This window comes from Callospermophilus lateralis, chromosome 13, assembly GCF_048772815.1.
Source record: "Callospermophilus lateralis isolate mCalLat2 chromosome 13, mCalLat2.hap1, whole genome shotgun sequence".
NCBI lineage: Eukaryota > Metazoa > Chordata > Mammalia > Rodentia > Sciuridae > Callospermophilus > Callospermophilus lateralis.
In genome coordinates, this window is record NC_135317.1 from 50,167,963 (window position 1) to 50,184,992 (window position 17,030).

Genomic DNA, 17,030 nt, shown 5'->3' on the forward strand with positions numbered 1-17,030 from the left:
TCCACTTGTATTACTTACTGTATATAAGTTAGATCTGAATAAGTAGAAGCTAGAGAGGAAAAAGGAAAGGTGGAGGGGGGACTCTCATGAAAATTGAAGGGCGATCATTACAACAGAGGAAAAGGACCAGGAAGGGAAAAGAAGAAGGAAAGGGGAAATACTGAGAAATGATATTGGCCAAATCATATTGTTATCTGTATACATGTATGAATATGTAACAACAAATCCCACCATTATGTACAACTATAATGCACCAATAAAAACTATGGGGGAAAAGCTGATTTTTTAAAACATGAGAGAAAGATAGGAAGGCTAATTCATCACTTAGAAGAATCAGGAAACTGGCTTGCCATTATAGTTTAAGAAATGGTCTCATGAAGATGAATTTTTCTTTAACGAAACTGGAACATTAATATATACCAATCTCACTGAGTGATTAAGAGAATTAGATCCTGTGGTAAATATCCTTGAGTTCCTAAAAGAGAAGCCCCATATAAATATAAGGCAGTGTTATTTGTGGAGCATTCTCAAATCTTTCACTGATGTAATCTCATATATTTTCTCCTTTTAAAAAAATTATAACCACCAAAACTAAGGAAGTAAATGACTATGTAGACTTGTATTAGACAAGGAACAAACTGAGAAACAGGAGCTAATATAGGAACAAACTGAGAAACAGGAGCTAATATATGGCTATCTATTTGATTGTCATAATATTTAAAAATTAAAATTTATACTTATTAAATCTTTCTAAAGGATCCCCCCCAGAATCTATTTAAGGACTGGCCCTTCAATTTCAGTGAATCCAAAGATTTATGAAAAGCTCAAGTTCAATAAAACTATTCTGCTTGTTTCCTTCTTTTGTGGGGGTTATTAATAAAAGTTAAACAATAATCAATTTGTAGTCCTACCCATGTACCATAGCATGGTTCAAACAAGGTGTTCCTCTAACTCTGATCTGTCTGACATGGTAACCACCAACCACATGTGGCTATTGAACACTTCAAGTTTAACTAGTTTGAATTGATTTGTGTAAAATACATACCACATATCAGTTTCAAAAATTTGTACAAAAAAGAATATAAAATATCTCAATAATACTGTCAAAATATTTATTGCAGTCAGTTAAATAAAACATTCTTAAAATAAATTTAATCTATTCATCTTTACTTTTTTAATGTGACTAATTGAAAACTTAATTACATATGGCTTTGCTCTTTTTTTTTTTCTTTTGCAATACTGGGGATTGAGCCTAGGCACACTCTACCACTGAGCTACAACCCCCAGACCTTTTTTTTTTTTGAAGCAGGGTCTTGCCAAGGCTGGGCTTGAACTTGCCATCCTCCTGCCTCAGCCAACAGGTAGCTGGGATTATAGATGTGTGCTACCATGCTCTGGTTGCATTATTTTTCTATTGGACAGCAAAGTTCTAAATAAGGATGGACATTTTTATAATACTATTTATTTCTCTGTAGACACAGTTTTCAAAAAGAGAGTTCTCAGAATTAGTGTTATGGTTATTGAATGTCTTCTGGTCTAATAAACTGTTTTTGTCAAAAATTAAAACCTATGTTTAATCTTTATAATCAACTGGGTTTTAGAATGGTCATATAATAAGATGTTTGGCCTGCATGATGTCATAGAATATTTGACCAGTTTTCCCCGAGCTCTAGTAACATGTAAATCTGTGGTTCTGAAGCTTTTAGGAGCTTTGAAGTACCGAGGCAGAGAACTGACCTTAGTAGTTCTTCTACAGGACTTTCTAGAACACCCCACCACAAACAAGATATTCAAACAAAAACAATACTGCTATGGACTGAATTATATCTCCTCAAAATTTCTATGTTGAAGTTCTAACCCCTAATATGGCAGTATTTGAAGAGGATATCTTTAATTCAAGGCATTTAAGGTTAAAAGAGGTCATAGGGATAGGGTCCTAATCCACAGGTAGCCTCTTATACAGGAAGAGGATTGATCTCTGTCTTCCTGTTGTGTAAGGACATATAGCAAGAAGGTGGCAGTCTTCAAGCTAGGAAAAGAGCCCTCATGAGAAACTGACCCTGCTGGACCTTAATCTGGGACTTCTAGCTTCCAGAATGATGAGAAAATAAATTTGTTAAGTCGTCCAGTCTGTGATATTCTGTCCCATTCATGTTTTCTGGGTAAAGGTCCCTGAGCTTCTAATAGGAGTGACCATAAAAGATACTCTTGTTTAAGGATTTGCTTTACTGAAGTGAATGAAATGTTCTCTTATCTCCAAGCCAGATAGAACCTGGCCTGAAGGTGAGACTAGTGCAAACCCCACTTGAAACAATTTAATTTAACATTATGATTAATATTAATACTAATTATGGATTTATACACTTTTTTAGATAACGACATGATTATTTGCACAAAGTGGAAAATAAGTAAATAGTTCTTGATTTTCTCTAAAGAATTAATAGGACAGGCTGGCCCTGTGGTTCTCTGCAGACCAATTCACTCATAGACATCTTGGAAAACCAGGTAAAAAGGGTCCAGGAAAAATGACTATTATTTTTAAATACTGCTTTTAAATATTTTCTTAACTACATCAAAATGGCAAATGAAATTCACATCCTACTTGAACTAAAAATGCTAAATTGTATCTTCCCTAGGGATTTACTTCTTGGGATGATACCTTCAATGATTTCATCATAGTTTAAGCACAACAAAATCTCACTTTATGCCCCAAAGCATGAACAATCCTCAATGTTCCTCAATCAGTATAGCACTGAGCCTTGTGGCTACAGGAAAAACATTTAAAGAGGCATCACAAAAAAGGAAAGAATGGGTCTCAGCCTGGAGGAAAAAAAAAAAAAAAAAAAACATTTCTTTAAAAAAACATTCCAGCTGGGCACAGTGGCGCACTCCTGTAATCCCAGTGGCTCAGAGGCTGAACAGGAGGATTGCAAGTTCAAAGCCAGCCTCAGCAAAATTGAGGCCTTAAGCAACTAAGTGAGCCCCTGTCTCTAAATAAAATACAAAAAAGGGTTGGGAATGTAGCTTAGTGTCCCTGAGTTCCATCCCTGGTACCAACACAACAACAACAACAAAAACATTCCGAACAGTTTTAGGTTGTTAGGCTTGGTTTTAAAGGGGGTGGAGTGCAAATAGGGTAGCTGCTTTAATCACTGTTACCACTTTAATTCATTCCATCACCTATCAACTCTTGAAGATCCATGGGGCCCAAAGAAATCTATACAAAATTTCATCTGTCCCATTCATGATTTCTGGGTAAAGGTCCCTGAGCTTCTAAAAGGAGTGACCATAAAAGATTCTCTTGTTTAAGATTTGCTTTACTGAACTAAATGAAATTTTCTCTCTCTTACCTCCAGGCCAGGTAGAACCAGCCTTCCCATCTGCTGCATGCTACCAGAGACCTCAGGATGTGCAACTATGCTGCTGCCACTATTTGGTTTGTAGCTTATTCTGTGTTTGTGTGTGTCTCTGCTAGTTGCTTCCAACTTCTTCCTTCCTCAGCAGTTGCCTATTCCTGTGTCCCTGTTGAATAACAGTAGTTCTTGAGTGGCTGTCTCCTCTTTGGGTGAGACCCTCAGTGAGATTCATCACATTTATTAACAAATCTTGTCCCTCTTTTTCTCTCTGCGCTTTGAGGTCATCTGAATTTGCCACTGTGCTGAAGGAGCAGCCCACCTCTTTACTCTCTTTGTAATTCGGCTAGAAATGATCAGTTTGGCGGCAGTACTTTGAAGCATGTTAGATCATGTTGCTGTACTGCCAATCCCAGGAAAATTCTTTTCTATTCCCGCTTTAAAGATGTTGTGAACAAGAAATGGTGCCTGTAGTGCGTTCTTCGCTCCCCAAAGAATATTACACAGAACTAATAACGGCTTTCTGTTTATGTCGATTATTTTGTAATCTTACAAAAGGTGCAGAGCCCCTGCACCTTCCCTCACCATTGCTTCCCTAAGAGTGCACAGAGCCATCAAGCACACCTCACCCTTCCACCCTCTCCAAGCCCACACTGCAAGTTCCTAGTCTATAACTCGGGAGCTTCCTACAGTCCCCAAGATCGGGGTAAATTTAGAATTGAAGTTTACTCTTTTCTATATTCTTCCCACCAATAAATTCTTAAATCTCTTATCGTTTCCTTGCAGAGCGCAGATGGGTAAGTTCCCCCACCCGCTAAAACTTGCCTAAAATCGGTGAGTCTGGCCCTTTCACATCCCAGCTCTCAGGCCAAGGAGTGGGCTGGCCACTGAGGGTCTACAACAAGCACAAGCTCGCCGCGGGGGAGCTGCGGAGGGCGGCCGGCTAGCGGGCTCTGTGAGCCGAGACCCGCAAACAGCCCCGCGTCCCGGGAAAAGGCCGGCGGGCCCGGGCCAGGGCGCTGCGCCGCGGCCTCCGCGCCTCCTCGGGGCGCCGCGCGGCCAGGCCGGTGACGGCGGCCCCCGGGGATGGCGACGGCCGGGCTCCGCCAGCAGGTGGCCCCGGGGTCCCGGCGGCGCCGCCCCCTCCGCCGGCGCCCCTCCTCCCGCGGGGGCGGTCAGCGCCCCGGCCGGCTCCGCACCCGCCGCCGCCCTCTCTCGGCTCGCCCGCCCGCCCGCCGTGTCCCCGCGGCGGCCGCCGCCGCGTCCGCAGGCTGAGCCCAGGCGGGCCGCGGCAAGCGCCCGGCTGCTCCGACCCCCGCCGCCGCGCCCTCCCCGCCGCCGCGCCCCCGCTCGGCCCGCTCCCAACGGAAAGTTGGGCTGCGGCGGGCGGCGTTTGGAAACCGCGAGCGAGCGGGCAGGAGAGCAGCTGGGGGGGGGGGGGCGCCTAGGGCACCGGGAGGCGCGCCGCGCGGGGGCAACTTCCCCCGGGAACCCGCGTCGCCGGCCCCGCGCCTGGAGCCCCCGAGCGGGCTCGCGGTGGTTCTTCCTGTCCCTCGGCCTCCCCCCGCCGATTCGAGACGCGGACCTTGGTCCCGGCGGCTCCGCGGCGGTGACACGAGCCCGCGCCGCCGCCTCAGCCTCCGCCGCCCCCTCAGCCCCGCCACCTCCGCCGCCGCCTTTCCCGCACTATGGAGTTCTCGGAGAGGAAAAGAAGCAGGAAATCCCAGAGCTTCAAACTGGTGAGCCAAGGTAAGCGGCCGGCCGCTGGCGGCGGGAGGCAGCGCCGCACGCCGCGCACTCGGCCCCGCGCGCCCGGCCGCCCGCGGGGTCCACGCCGGGGGCGCGCCCGCCGGACCCCCTTCCCCGCCGGAGCCGGGGCCCGCGGCCGCTCCCGCTCGCGCCGGGGAAAGTTGTGCGGGGAAAGGTTGGGTGTTATTTAACGTCCACAAGTCGGAGGGCACGTCAGGAAATTAGCAAACAATGACACCGGGGGGCCGAGCCCTCCCGGGGGTGCCGCGGGGCCGCGCTGGGGCAGCGAGGCTGCCCAGGCCGAGCGCGGACCCGCCGACTGGGGATTTGCTGTTTTTGTTTTGCTTTTCCCCAAAAGAGAAGCGGGTACAAAATGATCGCTGTTCTTAAGGAGAAAGAAGCTCGTGAGGTGTCCAGGCTCCAAGCGGAATGTTGACATCTAACATCTTTTCGAGCTGGCAGATTTAGGTTGGAAAGGTGTTTTAGACTAGATCACATACCAGTGAGATGAGTCTCCTTAAAATCAAATAAACCCAGCGAGTTCCTGACCATGGAACAGGTGTATGCCACACTCGGGCTTTCCTTTTGTCAGGGAAGGGGAAAGTTGAATCCAGTCTTGTCTGTGCCCAGTTACTTGTTATAGTCTGTCTTCCTGATTTGACTCTTTAAAAAATGATGAGAACTAAAGATAAGAGCAGAGGTGAAAACATGTGAAATCGCATTGTGTCACTTTAAATTGGAGGCGGGTGGATTTTTTTTTTTTTTCATTGTAATGTCACAAGTCCTAATATTGAGTTTAGACCCACCCTGTTTAAGTACCTTTGAATCAACTTGAGGTCAAAGCCAAGCCACAGAACCTGTCCACTTTTCCTGGATTGTTTTATCTAACCTTGGCATCAGAGTAAAGAGCCACACAGTTGTTTCAACAACCTGCAGAAGTCACACGTAAACTGATGGAAATTGGAGGGCAATTGCAAGTCATCAAGTTTTCCCAACTAATATAAACTAACTGAGATGTGGATTCAATAAAGCCTGCTTTTGGTTAGTCTGCGAATGGTTTAATTATAGACATTTTGAGGATCTGCTAATCTGTGTTTCCCCTAATTTAGTTTGGGCACTGTTGTATGAAAGAGGCCTGTAATAGTTTATGTATGCAAAATGTTTGGCTCTTCTCTCTTTCTTTGTAATTTTTTTTTCCATAGGAGTGTTGATTACTCAGTTTTTTGTACTTTAAAGTCTCTCCCTGTAACTGCCCTGTTAGTGCTTTTTGATTCATTCAGGAATGTAGGCTGCTTTCTTATTTATGACCTCAGGGAGCATACCACTTTATCTTAAAAGTGAGAGTAGCTTTATCGACATTATCCTGTGACATCTAAAGCTAAAAAAATGAAATAGATGTTAAGATAGTAATATTCATAGGTGATGCTGCTTTGTAAGAAGCAGAAGATTGCCAGAGAACAGTAGCCTCTAAAGAGAGAAGCTTATAAAAAATATTATGTTTTTAGACTTTAATTGACATAGCAAGTTTTTCTTTCTTTCTTTTTTTTTTTTTTTTTAAATTGTGGGTCTGAGTCTTCTCTTTGCTTTGCAGGTGCATTTTTTAGAAAATAAGCAATTGCACGTTAAATAAGGTGCCATAGCTGAATGAGAAAGATCCACTTGTGTGAAAGATGAAAATCTTGCTTCCTTTCAAATTATACTGTACTTGAAGCAACAAATTACTATTTTTCATGTGTGCTTGCGTCTAAGCAACTTGAAGGCTGAGATTTTCTGGGTAAACTGAGAATGCCAGGTAATTAAAGCATACTGTTGATATGCTCATAAAAATGGGTTGTGGAGATAAATTTGGAAACCTCCTCTGGCCTATGATTTGGCAAGATTTTTCTTTTCCTTTATAAATATACTTGCTGTCTCAAAAGAAAAGAAACCTAATAATTGACATCTGAGCACAGAATTTACCGTGTAACCAAGCCTAGCTATTTTTCTAAAGTCAAAGTAATCTGTCAAGTTTGTGGACTTCAGAGTAAACAAAGTTTTAGGGATTATATTTACTACAAATTCTGTGATTAGTGAGTTCTCAAAAACATGTTTATAAATTATATCATAGAGAATGAGAGTCTAGACTTCATTGCTTATTCCTATCTTGAGGTCAATATAATTCTAATTTTTTATTGTTTTCTCACACCAGATTATCACCATGAGGTATATAAGATCTCAGAATTCAGCAACGATATTAATGGGGAGGCCAAAGAGACACAACCCATTTTTTTAGGTAGGTTCCTATGTCAATTAATTTCTTAGTAAAACAGTGTGGCCATTTGCAATTAGGGGGAAAAAGAGATTGTGCGAGAACGGGAAATGTCTGCCATTGCTTAATGTATGACATTCTTTTCAAGACCTTTTATTTTACAGATTGCCAATATATCCCTTATTAACATTGCTAAAAGTTGTAATTTCAGACATAAATGTTTATTAGTGTCTACACACAGTGCTAATTATCACTCACTCACAGAGCCAGATGCTGACCATGCAATTTTGTCGCTCTATGCTCACCCCATTTACATTGCATATTCGCTGGCATGCTTCACTGGCAATAGTTTGTGTAATTGGGGTATTACATCTTTGACATCTGGATAACAGAAATTCAATTTCCAGGAAGCTGCTATTTGTTTGGTTTTGCTTCTGCCTTGGGTGGGATAGAGGATTAATGTGCTGTCTTATTATAATGTCCCTTCACCTCTGTGGCCTGGTTGCTAATCCTGCCATGACAAAATTAAATTAAATCTACAGTCAAAAAGCGTAAGGAAAATAAAAGTGTGATTGTTTGCCTAACCACTTCTTGATAGTGCTAGTTATCAGTGAGTATCTCCTCATTTTCCTGGCTTTGTGTTCCTTTCTTACCAACATTTCTGGTCAAGGAGAATGGCTCTGCCTTTCTCCTACCATCCTAGTTCCTGGCTAAACTCGGGGATAAGCAGAGCAAACAGAGTCTCTGAGACCATCCAGCAAGTGTTGTTGCTCCACATATGAGTATGTAGCCAAAAGTGTTACCACTTCATCCATGTGTAGTTTTGGTACAAATACTGTACACAAAGGACTATGGATATGCAGTTTGTTACTTGCAGATGTGAACCAAAAATGACTTAGGATTCTTTCCCTAAGAGTAAAGTGCCCATAAAGTCAGAATAGACTGTGAATGGTGGCATTTGGCTTCAGTTTTGCCCATCTGGAACATTCTATAACCCCAAGGGTAAGCTAGGTACTGTACAACCAGGAAGCAAGCCTGAGAGAAAGTCAGGGCAAGACTGATGGAGAGCAAGGACCAGAAAGAACTGCCTTTTGGCTGGGTTCTTCAGGTAGCAGGATCCCTGCTCAGACCAGTGAGATAAGTCCTTTAAATTGAAATATCATGACAGCCGGAGGGTATGGTGTGCTCTAATCAGGATCTCTGTTTTACTTTGAGGGAGAGGAAGAGTGTGTTGCAAAGGGCTTAGAAGAGGCAAATAGATACTTAGTGAAATAGGAGAGAAACATCAGTATTTCTTACTGAACCATCATTGAAGGTTCGTGGATCTCTCCTTTGAGGCCAGCACTGCTCATAGCACCTGTTGACTCTTGAGAGAACTAAAACCCAAAAGGCTTTCAAATGAACTGCTATGGCCCAGAAAGAGAGAGTCTTGGATTGTACACTTTGCCGTTCCCTTATTTGGTCAGTTGAATTCTATATTTAAGTACCACTGGATTTAGTTTTTGAAATTAAAAAAAAAAATGTGTTTTCTAGTAGAAAATTTACATTTATAATATAAATAGAACTTCATGTCCTTGATTTAGTTCTTCAATGAAGGTCTCCCTACAACCCCCTTTCTGCTGTGTGCTTAAAAAGTAGTTTGGGTGCTGGAGTGAGTTGAGAACACAAAAGAGGGAAGATTGAAGAAAAGGAGGATTTCTCAGGATTCAGAGTGCTCAGGATTCAGTAAAATGTGGATTAAAGGTGGCCAACATTGCTGCTTTCCTTTTTCCTAGTTTGAGTTGAGGAAGTATGAGAATGCCAATAAATAACAGTCTGGGGATGGACTTTCAAAGTGATTGATCAAGGGGGGCCTTTGACATCAAGGGACAAAAAAATTCAGCAGCCCAAGAGTGTGCTGTAGATTATTTCTCAATCTTTTGCTTTTCTGGGGAAAGTCATATATGGTTCCCAAAGAAAATTTGTCTTTTGAGATCTTCAGGATAAATTTTGAAAAAGAGTAGAAGTGATTATACAAACATGAATTTTACAGCAATTGGAAATAGTCTTTGATAACATCTGAAATTAGAAATTTTGTCATTGACAGCATGAAAGTTTGTAGATACTCTCCTCAAAATAGATTTAAATCAGGTTTATCTTGTAAATTGCAAAGCTACATTTAATATTACTTATGATATGAAGCTTATGACATCTTTGAGAGCTAGAGACCAAAATTCCAGAACTGTTTCATCTGTGGGAAAGTGCCAACACATGGCCTCCATGATGTCACATAGGACTTTCTGCTTTCAAATGTATGTGTTATCTTTGACACTTAGTGTCTAAGATTAAAGTTCATGTCCCGGGGAAAAGAGAGTGCTCCAGAATTTAGCAGAGGTTCCCACATCAAATCTGTTTCTCTGGAACATTTTTAGACTGTGAACTAAGGTAGTGCATTCAACATGTCAGGTAACTCAAGAGTGTGAATGGCTTCAGTGCTTTGGGAATTACTCACACATTTTTAATTTGATAATAGGGTCAGAAGAGGTAACTTTACCCCATGGACATTGACTTTCTCAAGCTGGTTTGAGGGAGCTACAGTAAAGATTTGAGCACTGTTTGGGGGAAAACAATTCATTTCACCAATTGTGTCTTTGTGAGAAAATACTATGAACCCAGCACTTTTCTGGAATGGGAATGGGGTCAAAATGGATAGAATAGGATCCCTGCTCTCAATGACTAAAATACAGTTGACGGGGGCAGGCAGGACAAATTCAGGAAGCAGTTAGCAAAATATACCAGCTACAACAGCTGCGATTTGAGCTGAGCACTTTAAGTGAATTATTCACTTCTCACAGCAAATCTGTAGCAGTCATCATCATTCCTGTTTTGAAGATAAAGCTTAGAGACATTAAGGTAGCCTGACAAAGGTCTCTGTATGGGATTGTTACAGGTAGGGTCCCAATGCAGGTCTTCCTGATCTTTGAACATCCCACCATACCACCTCTCTGGGTGAATATAATGAAATGACTATTGTGAATGATTAGGGCAAGGAGCAAAACAGAGTTGGAAGGGGGCAGTGCAGACTAGACCTTGAACTATGGGAAAGATTTGGATAAGCAGAAGATTCCCGGTGGGAAAAGTGATATGAGCCAAGACAGAATGATAAGCATCATTCTAATTAGATGGTAAGTGTTTTACCTTATAGTTTAGAAAGCACTTTCATATCTGTTACCTCTTAAGATTTTTACAGTTTACCCTTGAGGTGGTCAGAGTGGTTATTATTATTATTCCCATAATAATGGAAACTGAAGCTTAGAGTGAAGTGATTTGTTCATAAGTAACAGAATCTAGAGTAAACTCAGGCCACCTATCCAAATTTCCCCTCTACCATGTTGAGGCAGGCAAATTTACAGATCATTGAGACACTTTAGCTGGTAAGTGGACACTTCTTAAAAGTATTTTAATTAGGCAATTAATTTATTCTTCATAACAATAATATAAATGTTAAATGAAGTCTCTTTTGTATGTTGGATTTTAATTTGGATTTACTATTATATTGCATAAATTTGAAATGTTTTATTTTTCAGGTATTTAAATATCATTTATTTATTTATTCATTCATTCAACAAACATTTATTGAGCTCCAATTACATATATACCAAGTCTGTTCTAGTTGTTCTTTTTAATATTCTATTCAGTTATATAGCTTTCAGTGGATGAAGCACATGGTGTGGTATCCATGCCAATTGAGCAGGGCTGAGATCTGTGAATTGTTAAATCTCTTTTCTGTCACTTTCTTTATGATGGCTGCTCCACTAGGGTCCTCAGAATCTCCCCAAAGAGGATTCACTCAGAAAATTCCCACACACCTTTCCAAGTTATGAAGTTTGCCCTTAATGGCAGGTAATGTGTATCTCTGGAGAATGGGGAACAGCCATGTGTGGAACATGGGCACTCTTCACCTAGCGTCTGGGGGCCTGCAGCCCACCTCAGTTCTTGTCTGACCTCAAAGGGCTAGAGCTGGGACTCTCCTTCCAAGAGGCATGCAGCCTCATCTGTGACAGGAGTACACAGGTAGGACCCAACCTTGGATAAAGTGAAGGGTCAAGGGGGCCAAGAGAAGGAAAAAGAAGAACCCTTGAAATCCCATTCTTTGGAAACCAGAGTGTTTCACCTCTGTTCCTCTTCTCTGGAGCTCCATCCTCATCACCATGGCCTGATGTGTCCTATGTCCCTCTTCTTTTTCATGTCAGTTCTCCCCCTTTTCGATGGTGGACTGAAAGGGACAAAAAACTAGGAATGTCTCTTAGGGTTAGGAATGTGGCCAGGGTTAGGAATGTGGCCAAGGTCAGTATCATTTATCAATAGTTTGCTGCATGCTAAGAACTTTGTAAATGTCATTTCATTAATTGTCCTGAGAATGATATTGTCATTCCCTTTGATAGATGGAAAATTTGAGTTCCCTAAGTTGCTTAGTAGCAAAGCCATGAATCTTTCTCTCTAAAACCATGTCCTTGAGCACATGACACCCTTTGTTCAGTGCACTCCCATGTGGAACCCCCAGCATGTACAGTGGCTGCAAGGGGAACAGCTGTTCTAGGAAGGGCTGAAGAAGGCTGGGGATGTGCCTCAGTGGTAGAGTGCTTGCCTAGCATGTGTGAGGCCCTGGATTCAAGGCCTATCACCACCAATAAAGAAGAAGAAGAAGGAAGGATGGAAGGACAGATGGACTGAGAGACTTACATACATCCTACATTCCTGTGCAGGCCTCTGCATCTTGTTAGAGTGCCCTGAGTCACTATTTAAAAACCCCCAATCTTGATGGTTTCCAAGATTGCATACAGTACCAAAAATGTCTTATTATACTATATGTCCCAAAAAACGGCTTCAGAAAAACTGTAAACCAGCAAAGTTTAGAGAGTGTCTTAGAAAACTTGAGTACCAATGGCTTCTTTAAATATATGTGTGACTATAGATAGGTTTTGGAAGACATGGATATGGATTTTATCACTCTTACCTATTACTTGTTGCCTAAAGTTTGGGAGGCATTTGTAATTTGGCTCACCTTAGTACTTTGATTTATCATGTGGGCACTACTGCAGCTATACCAGGAGGGCGGGTATTGTTATCTAGCTCATGTTTTGCAAATGTGATTCTGAGGTCAGAAATGAAAGTGATTTGCCCAAGGCCACACAGTACTTAATAATTGACCATACTTAAAATCAGGTCTCTTGATATTCAGTTCCAAACGCTTCTTACCATGTCAGAACTGCCTCAAATTCCATCTCATCTCTCCCATTCTGCCCCCACGGGCTCATCTTACTCAAGAAGATTTTAATTGCCTTCTGATGGACTCTAGAATGGCTAGACATTCAGTAGCCACAGTCTGACCCTACCTGAGTCTCCCTGCCTTCAACTTCCAGGGAACCTTCTCCCCTCAACCAGCCTGCTCCCCAGAAAGCAGGACTTGCCCAGGGGAAAGGGGATGCCTTGGATCAGAGAAAAGTGGTGGACAGAAGCTTCCTCTTAGGAAAACCCAGGACCCATCAGGAAGAAAGGGAGTAGGGTTTGTGTGCTGGATGCTTCCCATACCTACCATTTAGCCCCACGGCAGTTCTGAGGAGGTATTATTATTTCCATTTAAAAAAAATTTTTTTTTTTTAGTTGTTAGGGGACCTTTATTTTATTTATTTATATGTAGTGCTGAGAATTGAACCTAGTGTCTCACACATGCTAACCAGGCGCTGTACCACTGAGCTATGACCATGACCCTTATTATTTCCATTTTTAAGATGAGAAAAAAATGAACCTGTAGAAATGTTAATTTGCCTGAGGTCTTAGAGCTATCATCTGGCCACATTCTTTTCCTCTTTGCTGTGCTGTCTCAAAGGAAGTGAAGTCCTGTTCTCCTCCTTTTCTGATTGCTATTTCTAGCTTACCTTTCCTTTCTTATCTCTCTCTTCACCTCACTGAAAGAATCGTGCTTGTGCTGTGTTCTCCATCAATCCCTCCCAAAGCCCCTTCTGTTCTCATCTCTGCCTGCTCACCAAGGCCTTCTCCATGTAGTCTCCACTCTCCTATCATGACTTATCACATTTCCAGATTCAAAAGTCTTATCTCTTTTGACAGTGTTTAAAGTGCAACCAATAATAACTAGGCTGTAAGCCTTCTTTATAATTAAAGCCTAAATTTCTGTTGAAAACTTGTTTCATATGGACACCGAGAATTAGACATCAGCAGCAGCTGTTTTCAGATGGGTCAGTGTTATCTTAAGAACCTCTGTAAGGCGGAGGCAGTTAGCAAGCAATATGTTACAGCTACAACTTAGTGAGACCCTGCCTCTAAATAAACTACAAAATAGGGCTGGGGATGTAGCTCAGTGGTTGAAAGAACCTCTGTAATGCTGTACCAGTGTCACAGCAGAGTACAGAATGAGAATGCATAGGGTTTTCCATGTGTGCTGTGTTACTTTCTTTTGTTTTTGTTTTATGGCACTGGGGATTGAGGCCAGGCGCACCCTGCAACTGAGATACATCCCCAGCCCCCCTTTATAATATTTTTTATTTTGAGACAGGGTCTCATTAAGTTGCCCAGGCTGGCCTCAAACTTTTGATCCTTCTGCCTCAGCCTCCTGACTAGCTTTGATTGCAGGCATGTGCCAGGCGCATGGCTCGTGTTGCCTTTCATATTTGGGTTTCTCTCCTTTTTGATCTTATCTAGATTTGTAAAATATTTCAAGTATGTCTCACAAATTAACATCAGAAATCCCAAATTCTATGCTACTTTAGTATATTACAAAAGACCATTTTACCTGGGCAAGTCCTGCTTGCTGGAGAGCAGTTTGGTTGAGGGGAGAAGGTTCCCTGGAAGTTGGAGGCAGGGAGACTCAGGTAAGGTCAGACTGACTACTGAATGCTCAGTGAAGGGATGCAAACTTGATTCTAGAGTCTAGAAAAATTTATAGCATAGTCAGAAAACTTGGTTTGATCTCAGGTTATCAGTTAATAACACCTTGGACAAAACTCTTGAAAGGTTTTCTTTATCTTCTATAGTAGAATTATTATGTTGTCCAAACCACCTCATTAGGTTCTTCTAAGCACATAGAAAAATCCTATACAGGAAAAGACATTTTCAAACTAGAAACCACTATATTCTTATTTTTTTTTTATCTCCATCTTCGTCTCCTTCCAAACTGTATGTACACTTCAGTACTGAATAATAACATCACTCTTTCCTGGCACTTACCATATGCAGTCTAATATTTACTTACTTTCTGCCTGACTTTATTGTGTTCCGGCTCACCCCTGCATATCCTCCTTCAACCCCATCTTAACCATTGCCACATTGAATCCTTGTTGTTTATTTGCACCGTGTCTTGTTTCTCCTAATGCAGATCGTCAGATCCTAGAGGGCAAGTGTGGCCTGGATTCTTTTTTGGGTCTTCGTCTCCAGGAGCACCTAGCACAGTTCTGTGTTTTTAATGCTACTCAGCTGATAGATGTTTAAATATTTGTCATTTAAATATGTGGCTATATTGGGTGCTGTCATATTAGTCTTTGAAGATTCATCTTAAAATGTACTACCATACTGAGACTTTAGAGAGATTTGATGAGTCAAACTAAAATATGTCTCATAGAACTTGAAGAAGCTTTTGTAATATATTAGAGTAAAAATTTGGGGTTTCTGATAATGATTTGTGATATACAATTTAAAATTTTTACAAATCTAGAAAAGATCAAAAAGGACAGAAACTCACATATGAAGACCATACACATGAAAAATCACATGTGTTCTATTCATTTTGTACTGGGCTGTGTTAGAGAGGTGCCTAATACTTGTACAGTGTTAGAGAAGTGCCTAAGATTGCACTGGCCATCTGAAAATGGATGTTGACATTGTCTATTTCTAGGAGTCTACATGAGACAAGTTTTTCCATCTTACTTTAAGAAAATAAGACCATGTATTAAACAATGTCAGCAAACCTGTCACATTTCTCAGGGAACAGGGCCCTGTATACAGCTTCTCAAGTTGTACCTACCCACAGGTGCCCAGCAAGGGGTGAATGGGGCTGACTTCCATCCTGCATCAGTTCACCAAGGAAGTATCAGCATTTGTGTTGAGGAAAATTTGTCTCTTTGTTTCTCAGGAAGGCTTGGTGTGGTTTAGCAACTACCCATTAATGAAAAGTGTGATGTGTTGTGATATTTTATTTTTCTTACACTAATCATGACCAAGTCATAAAAAAAAAATCATCTGTGAAGGGCAGAATCCAAGGAGATGTATTGACAGTTTAGCCTTTTTTGGTTCCCTTGGGAATATGATTTTATTTTGGAAGAAAATAATATAGCCATCTATAAGAGAAAATAAAGATTTTGGAACAGTGTGTTTTGCATCTCAAAGTTAAAAATAGACCTAGAACATTGACATAGTAAGGCTGTTTTCCTTATAAGTAACAGATTATTGGAGGGGACACAACCTGAGAAGGGATGTATTGGCAGTAGCAGGCAGAGCCGGCCTAGAGACTGCATAAGCCCAAACATATAGCAGTTGGTCTAGGGGAAGCCTTTAGGCTCCTTCCAGTTTCTCACAAAAGTTGGGTTACTCTTTTGCCTGAAATTCTTCATCATTTAATGCTTTCAGGTGAAGACCTGAGATGGTTAGCAAGACAGCTAAGGCCCTGTATGAGCTGCCACCTGTCTGATTCTTCCAGCTTTTTCCTGGCCCACTCCTTCTCATTTTCCAGGCTGAGCCTTACCAGACCACTTTGCATTCCTCCAGTTGCCCTGCTTCCTCATGTTTCAGGCCATGAGCTTTCTCCCCTCAGGGACTTCATGGATGTACTTGGAAGTCCACTCTTGCTACCCCATCCTCCCTCTTTGCTGGCTCTCTCTCCTCCCTTGAGATTCCAAGTTGCTGTGCCTCTACCAGGTAGTGAGCAGATTCCTCCTCCCCTTCTGCAGTAATCTATACCTGTCCCTGTGAAAGCAAAGGCATTATTAGTTTACTTACAGACATCCCCCACTGGATTGTAAACTCTCTAAGGAGATTATCTCTGTATTCCCACTGCCCAGCACTATTCTAGTCACATAACAAACATCAATAAATACTGGATGAATGAAAGAGAAAACTGATTTTAAATTTAATAAAATGTGCAGTCAACCAATTGGAAACTTTATTATTCAGCTTTTACCTCTAAATTCTCACCCTGCCTCAGTGGTGGAAATTCATACATCTTTCTTAGTTGCTAACTGCACCCCATATATCAGAAGTGAAGTATATCAACACTAACAATGGAGTGTTACTTTTCACTGTGTAGATTTCCTATTTTACTAAGTTAATAAGAGCCCCTCTCTTTAGTCTCTACCTCTGAAATAGGATGCAGTACCATTCCCCTGTGTGTAGACTATCTTCACCCACCAGCACCTTGCAGACTCACATTGCACCATACAAAGTCATCCCTGGAACATTGTAATGCTGTGGTCTTGGCATATCCACTGCTGGTCTCTTGGCCTAGAGTGACCTCTATTACCTGTCTGCATGGTCTGCCTTTATTTATCTATCCAGGCCCAGCTTGAGTTCTTTCAGAATGAAACTTCTGTGTCTAAATGTTTAAATGTAAATATTCTTAGTATTCAGTATTTGGCATGAAGTAGACTCTTTTTTTATTAGTTACACCTGACAGTACAATGATCTTGACAATT

General features: G+C 41.7%; 1 protein-coding gene across 8 annotated transcripts in view; it reads left to right on the forward strand.

Annotated features, from left to right (window-relative positions):
• Positions 1–4,639: 4,639 nt before the first annotated feature.
• Bend7 (BEN domain containing 7) overlaps positions 4,640–17,030 on the forward strand; it is a 99,999-nt gene continuing 87,608 nt past the window's right edge. For 7 of the 8 annotated variants that reach the window (XM_076831411.1, XM_076831412.1, XM_076831418.1 and 4 more), the window contains exons 1-2: positions 4,640–5,102; positions 7,291–7,374. In XM_076831411.1, the coding sequence (XP_076687526.1) occupies positions 5,042–5,102; positions 7,291–7,374 (145 nt within the window). In that variant the 5' untranslated portion in view covers positions 4,640–5,041. The remainder of the gene's footprint in view (positions 5,103–7,290; positions 7,375–17,030) is intronic. The other variant, XM_076831416.1, reaches the window with a different exon arrangement.